Raw genomic sequence first — 8,334 nt, forward strand, 5'->3', positions numbered from 1 at the left:
AACCTCACGTGTCCCCCCTTACTAGTCAATAATACATTATATAATGATGATATAGATAAAGCTACTACACTCAACGATTACTTTTGTTCACAGTCAAACTTGGACGATTCTAATGTCGAAACTCCAACTCTAGCTAACACTCACAGGTGTAGCTTATCTGAAATAATAATTACATCTGAAGATATCAAAGGGATTATCCTTACATTAGACTGTTCTAAGGCAATAGGTCCTGACCTGATTAACCCTCGCTTGTTAAAAGAAGCAGTTGATATACTTTGTATTCCTCTTTGTATGATTTTCAATATCTCTCTTTCTAAATCATTTTCCCCTGTGAGTGGAAAAAAGCTTGTGTTTCCCCTATCTATAAAAAAGGTGACCCCTCTTTGCCTTGCAACCACCGTCCAATATCTCTTTTATCCGTCGTCTCTAAACTTTTCGAAAGATGTGTCTATAAGTATATTCATAACTATTTCCTAGACCATTCACTTCTGTCCTCTCATCAAACAGGCTTTCGGTCTGGCGACTCCACTGTGAAGCTCTTGATTCCGGTAAAGAAATTAGAATGGCCTTTTGCGACATAAGCAAGGCCTTTGACAGAGTATGGCACCGCGGCCTACTAGTCAAACTATCCAGTTTCGGTATAAGCTGGAAACTATTATCCTGGTTCAAAAGTTATCTTGAAAATCGTAAACAGCGAGTCTCCTTAAACGGCAAATCATCTGACTGGGCGTTCGTTAAAGCAGGTGTACCACAAGGATCTATACTAGGGCCTCTCCTTTTTCTTGTTTTCATTAATGATATAGTCGTAAATATTAATGCAACAATAAAACTATTCGCCGACGATACTTCTTTATACGTTATAGTCGACCTTCCTGCTCATGCTGCTAACATACTGAATAACGATCTTGAACAGATTCATATGTGGTCAAAAAACTGGCTGGTAAAATTTAATCCCATTAAAACCGAAACAATTACAATTAGTCGAAAAATCCGTAAACCACAACACTCTTCTTTAACAATGGATAACACAACTTTAAACGAAGTAACCACTCATAAACATTTGGGTGTATTTTTTTCCAGTAATGGTGACTGGACTGCCCATATAGAGAATATAATAAGTAAATCCTCTAGAAAACTTAATCTACTGCGTGCCTTTAAATTTAAAATTGATCGTTCATCCCTCCAACAAATGTATTTTTCTTTCATCCGTCCAATCTTGGAATACGGAGACGTTATTTGGGACAATATGTCTATTGCCCAATAACAAGTCATTGAAAACATCCAATTAGAAGCAGCACGCATTGTGACGGGTCCAACCAAACTTACCTGCATTTCAAAACTTTACAAAGAGACAGGATGGGATCAACTTAAAACTAGAAGAAACTATCATAAAATTATCCAGCTCCATAAAATGGTCCATAGCAAAACACCGCCATATTTACAAGATTTACTTCCTCAGAGACACTCCAATATACACGGTCACAATACTAGAGAAGCCAATAACTTTCTTCCAATTCGCTGCAGAACAAATACATATAAAAAGTCCTTCTTACCTTCAACAATCCACCTTTGGAATGATCTCCATGCTGCTATTAAAAATAATCCCTCTCTTTCAAAATTAAAATTGTATTTAAGTGCCAATGCTACTTCAGTGCCAACATATTATTTTGCTGGAACTAGACTTGGACAAATCTACCATGCTAGATTGCGTATGGAATGTAGTTCCCTAAATGACCATTTATTTAAGAAAAAAATTGTTGAATCTCCGTTGTGTAGTTGTAGGTTATCAAATGAAACTGTCGAACATTATCTTTTATAATGTACCAAATATAGTAACATTAGACAAGACTGTTTTGCTACTTTACCTTTACAAATAACCTTGGATACTTTAGTTTATGGAAACACTAACTTACCGAGAAATACCAACGAAATAGTATTTCAAAGTGTTCAAAATTACATTTTACGCACTAAAAGATTTGAATGATTGTTAAATTATTTTTGTATGATAATTAAGTATTTATATACATATAGTATCAGTATCGGCGCGTCACCAGCTGGTTGAATATCCATCCGACATACGTCTACTTACTAACTCCTTTCCTTGATCTCCTACTCTCTCTACCCCTCTACTCTGAACTGATAACATGATTTCTCTTGTTTTTTGATATCCATATGACGTTATTTCTTTAAACATTAATAAATGCTTACAGTGCTGTTAAGTAGAATCACATCAACGAGACAGATTTATATAAGTGTTTCACTTGTTTCTGAATCCTTTTCTTTTGTATACCTAAGTACTCTGTAATATGTTATGTAATAAGAAAGAAATAAAGTTTAAACTAAAAAATTGCAAGAGAATAAGTAGAACCGACAGATGCTCCCAAATAAACCTTGGAAGTTTCACATTGATAACTTTTATAGGTTTCGTGTTATGTTCCGAACAAAATTTAACTATGAAAAATTGTACAGAGCAATAACTCCTAAATTTTACAAAAGAAAGTGTCATGATTCGTTTACACTGCACTACTTTCTACCTAAAAAGATATATGTAGATACCTCTTATATTTTTTGTGATATTTTCCGGAAAAAAATACAACGAACGAATGGACGCCCGAACAAGCGGACGGACGGACAATTAGAAATGTGTCATCTTTGTTTATTTTTAGATGTTTGGTGTATTTTGCTTGTTTGTTTTAAGTTTTTTTTACACATGAACGCGTTTGTTAGGCTAATGTCTTTCCATGTAAAGAAGAAAAAGTAACATTTTGAAATCAAGGGACGACGAGGTTTCGACTCGTGCTTTTGCCAAAGAGTATGAAACACGAAGTTATAATCTTACCATTACGGACGTATCCTTCTGGACAAAAACAACCTTCCACACAAGGAGTACTAGAGCAGTGGTCACTCGGCTCATCACCAATATTCCTACACGTCTGATGACAGGGCGAGTGGCATGGCATATACTCTGTACCATCTTCACACATCATAGCTGTAATAAAGGAAACACAACGAGATATCGTTTATATTCTTATATTCGTCTTAATCAGTGGAATGCTGTACTCAGTTATAAAACGATATCGTATATAACCTGAGCAAAAAGCAGTCTCAACAATGACAATTTACTATTCAGAAATAGCAAAAATAATTATCATTCTACGAATATCTAATTTTATTGAAAATTGAAAACTAGTAATCGAAATCAAAATAAAATTCGTTCCATCGGTAACAATTGTTAACAGTTAATGAGTTATGTTTGAAAATGTTAGAAATTACCATAGCGAACGGACGTTATGAATATAAAGTAATAGCATCCCTACTGGATACAAGAAACAACAAAGAAAATAAACAACATGTCACTAGAATCATAATCCAAACTCAAATTCTTTAAAAATGGGAAAAAGTATTAACAAAGAAAGATTCACACGGATACTCCTTAAAAAATAAATGGAGAACAAGTAACGAGAAAACTTTCGGTGATATCTACTTACGGCATAACCAAGGAGTTCGCCATCTTACAACCACACCTGCCCGAGTGCACGCTTCCGCGAAATTGGCCAAAGCTGTACAAAGGCATTCACAGTTTCCACCAGCGCTACAACTAGAAACAGAGCAAAAAACACTGCATTGTGTTCCTTTTCTATCAAGGTGACAGATATTACCCCATCCCTCGTCCCCTCCTCCTCCCCTACCCCCAACCCCCATAAAATGCTCTCATGTTGTTTACCATCTTTGTGTTAGTACACATGCTTTAAATATCATATTATTAAATGTGTTATAGGATTTTGCCTACAAAACCTATACCACAAAAGTGATAAAAACCACGGACTTTTATTCAACGATCCTACATCCAACTAGCAAAGGTGTTAAGTCAATAGACACCGACCTACAAGTAAACGAATAAACATATGAAGCGTTATATACACAGTTATTATCTAATCTTATGATTGCTATAAACAAAATGTAAATATTTGTTGATCGCAAAACACACAAATCCATGCATACCACATTATTCTAAAGATTAATTTGTATTTGTTGTCTCATAGATACACTTTTGTCATACGTCTAATTGCTAAAACAATCACATATTTGCAGCTAGTCTGTAAATATATGAAAAAATGCCAGATAATTATTTTGCTGCATAATGTTTTAGAATTTATTGTCACAACATAAATTAATCTGTTCCAGGAACATTAATTACTAACATATGGATAATTTAATACTTAGAGTTACATATAAATAAACAACATTTAACAAATCTTGGTGTTGCGATAAAGAATGTAAGACACACATGTGAATAGCATAAATTGATACCAATTTAGAGTTAGACAGTAGAGCCAAACAATTAAGTAAACTGCAGCAAACAGTTGTTTCGTCCTCCCAGGACTCGTCAGTGATGCTAAGGGCTCAAACTTTGAAACCTAAGAGACGAATGAGGAAAATCAAAAGAGATCGAAAGAAAAGTAAAAACTTTGACGGGGAAATACACTAGCTAAATAATTGAATAAATTTCGTCATTTTGATATATCTGATTTTTTAAGTGTCCAGTACATCTGTATAATACCACTATTGGAATGAATCAAAACGTGGCATGCAGGTTATGACAAACCCGCGACTTAAATCAACCTACAGTGCCTTGTACCAGCTATCTCAGAGAGTATACAAGATACAAGTAAAGAGCATCGAACGTTTAACGGAATACTAATCGGAATAAATATGATCATGTATGCATTTCCGTTCCATGTCAGATTAATGAAATGTGTCTATATTGATTTCTGTAGGCATTTTAAACAAAACATGACGAGTTTCACAAGTGATGTAGATACTTTTCGCCACGTGATCAACAACTTTCAAAAATACCCATATCAAACTTTAACTCGTGTTGGCGCTATTTCCTACAGTGTCTTATTGTGACGTAACAATGCTTTTTGTTAATGCATGACATCAATCCATTTTTTACTAATGACGTAACAATATGTTGTATAGCATGGTTAAAGATACACGAAAATCTCAATGAATGTCATGGAAATCATGCCTTCTATTACAAGTCATAATATCATCTGTTGAATGATTCGTTGTTTACCTGCATGCGTCATAAACACAATCAGCATGATACTGGAGGGCGTTAACACTGACGTGGGTCCTACATTCAGAAAACAGGTCACCATCGATTATCACATTGCACTTGTCATTCGCCCAGTCTGAGCGGCCAATCTGGTCTCCCTAAAATACAAGACGAGATGTCACCAGAATATTCAGAGTCGAATTCGATGAAACCAGTAGAAAATATGAAAAAGAAAGATGAACATGAGATTTGAGAAAATATATCGACAATAAGACCAGATGTTCCGAAAAAGTAAGTGTCTTCAGCTTTATCCATAAACCCACAATGCAAATGTTGAGCACTCGAAATGTGTAATATCACGATCCCAAATAGCAATAAAATTTAATAACCTCAGATTCACCAGTCATGTAGCAACGTGCATCAAATACTCTAAAACACTCCCCAGGAATAAGCTAAAAGTTATTTAATCAAATTATATGAAAACAATACCGTTTTTATAAACTAGGGGTTTCTTTAGCTAAAATCTAACAATATCCATAAATACGATTATAAACCAACTCACCAAATTTTCAATTACAACCTCGTGATTACAAAGGCTTTGTATCACATGGAATCATATTTCACTTTGGTTTATCCGCAACAAGGATTGTCAGTTGGTTGTAACTTACGTTGTTTATTCTCTCAGCTCAAAGATATGTTACTTACTGAACACTGGACTTGTGCGTTGGGGTCCGTCTCAACATCAGGACAGAATGGATTCTTTTTCCAGGTGTTGGCGAAGCTGTTAATATCAGATGGATATGTTAGGCCATCTTGTCCTAAATAGTCATTGTTATCATTGTCATCAAAGTTACCACATAGACCTTCAACGTTCCCAGACCAGTTGGTTCCAAGGTAGACGTAGAGTCGAGTTCCTATAGAAGACAAAGACAGCATGATCTTCAGATAGGATCTATCGTGTGTTAATGTTGGCAACAAAGACAACATGACATTGATACAGGGTCTATCGAGTGTGAGTGTTGAGGACAAAGACAACATGACATTGAAACAGGGTCTATCGAGTCTTATTGTTGAGGACAAAGACAACAGGACATTGATACAGGGTCTATCGAGTTTTATCGTTGAGGACAAAGACAACATGGCATTGATACAGGGTCTATCGAGTCTTCTTGTTGAGGACAAAGACAACATGGCATTGATACCGGGTCTATCGATTCTTATTGTTGAGGACACAGACAACATGGCATTGATACCGGGTCTATCGATTCTTATTGTTGAGGACACAGACAACAGGGCATTGATACAGGGTCTATCGAGTCTTATCGTTGAGGACAAAGACAACATGGCATTGATACAGGGTCTATCGAGTCTTATCGTTGAGGACAAAGACAACATGGCATTGATACATGGTCTATCGAGTTTAATGTTTAGGACAAAGACAACATGGCATTGATACAGGGTCTATCGATTCTTATTGTTGAGGACACAGACAACAGGGCATTGATACAGGGTCTATCGAGTCTTATCGTTGAGGACAAAACAACATGGCATTGATACAGGGTCTATCGGCACTGAGTATCACAAACACTTGAGATTAAACCGATCGTAGGATATCTAGATCTCCTTGATATGTTCACATTACTAAACAATTTATTGATTTATTGATTGTCAAAATTGAGTTCGCGTCTTTAGTAATATACGGTGGCTAATATCTCATGACCCTCATAAATAGGACAGTTAATGATAAATTTAATCAAAAGTCCTTTTAAATACATATAAACCAAAACACTCAAACATAATGAGTCTCATATTCATTTAACATATTCGGCCAGATAAATGATTTCAGTACATTATGCTTCTTCACCACATATTTCTATATTGAAGACTTACCATTATCCCACATAACGGTTAACTGCAAGCTGGGAACAAATACCGTTACCCACGGAAATTCCAAGGATATTTCGAGTAGACTATCACTGTAACTTGCACCTGTGATGTGGACACCCGATACCTGTACAGGTGACCCTCGGAGCATACTAACGCTGACGTTATTCTGTAGTTGTATTGTTACCTTTCGGGAGCAAGTTACACCCTCGCTACCACATTGAATAGTTTGTGTACTTATGTCAAATGCACTACCACCTCTCTCCCTAACCAGCAGGTATTCACAACTCCCTTGAAAGAAATAGTGCACGTGATCGAAAGTGCCGATATGTGGCTCACCAGATGCCCAACATACACCTGAAAGAAACAAACCAAAATTCGAAACGGTAACAGCGTCAAATCTAACGCTCTGAGCTTCGAATTACTGCTAATCTGGATCGGATGTGAGTATTTCGTACATCCATCAATGACTAAAGTTAGGATACATTAAACCTTTACAGTAAAGACCAGATTTAGTTTATATTCGTGTGAGGATGAAGACGATAAGACGAAAACTTCTTATTTCCTTATTTTCTCCATATGGTTTAAATTAATAATTTTCTGTATCATAAGTTTCGTCATCGTTCATACTTTGTAGTCAAATATTGGGCAGATCCAAAATATGATTGAGATACACAAAATTCATTAAAGTTAAAGTGTTGGTTGAAAAAAGAGGAAGCAAGCAATACCGCATTTACAACAGAGTTTTATGTTTAGAAAGATACATAAATATCTCAAATATATGTGGTAGACATGTTTCCAGAGATAACTGTCTCGATCATAATAAATACTAGATTGATATCCTCCTCGTTTACGTTAATCCGAACTAAGCTTCATTAAGCATGTAATCTACCTGGACATTCGTCCTCTTTAATCTTCATCCATTGCCTACCAGTGCACCGACTGGAAAGATACATATGTATTGATTATTAAATAGGACAGTTCTTTTGAAATGCTCATATATAAACAAACATATCTATGTTTCTGTCCATGAATGAATCTTGTAAGCAACAATATCTATTTTCATCACGAGTAAAGTAAATGAAATTAATTTAGTCAAATTCTCTTGTAGCTTTGTGTGATATTAAAAATATCAAGCTGAAATAAATTAAAACTTTGAAAAAATTAGAATACCTTGTTGAGAATGAGTAACTTACAATGTTTTGCACGACTCCTCATACGTAGATCCGTAGTCATAAAAATGTCCAGATCTACTGCACGGACATTCGACAGCGTTAACACAAGTTCCCTGAAATTAAAAAAAGAAGAAAAAAACTGTATCCTGTTTTAATTTCTATTTTTATTGTGTTGGTGTCAATCTAAAATATTACATATATATAAAACGCAAT

At 35.4% G+C, this 8,334-nt stretch overlaps 1 protein-coding gene across 1 annotated transcript; it reads left to right on the forward strand.

Annotated features, from left to right (window-relative positions):
* Nucleotides 1-707: 707 nt before the first annotated feature.
* On the forward strand, nt 708-6,515 carry LOC132557701 (uncharacterized; the record flags this gene model as incomplete). Its single annotated transcript, XM_060222222.1, has 3 exons — nt 708-766; nt 2,933-2,991; nt 6,043-6,515. Coding segments are annotated over 3 exons (591 nt in total), but the record flags the coding sequence as incomplete, so codon positions are not given.
* Nucleotides 6,516-8,334: the final 1,819 nt, after the last annotated feature.

Source organism: Ylistrum balloti, unplaced genomic scaffold (genome assembly GCF_031769215.1).
Source record: "Ylistrum balloti isolate Yb309-2 unplaced genomic scaffold, AGI_CSIRO_Ybal_v1 Utg370708, whole genome shotgun sequence".
Taxonomy (NCBI): domain Eukaryota; kingdom Metazoa; phylum Mollusca; class Bivalvia; order Pectinida; family Pectinidae; genus Ylistrum; species Ylistrum balloti.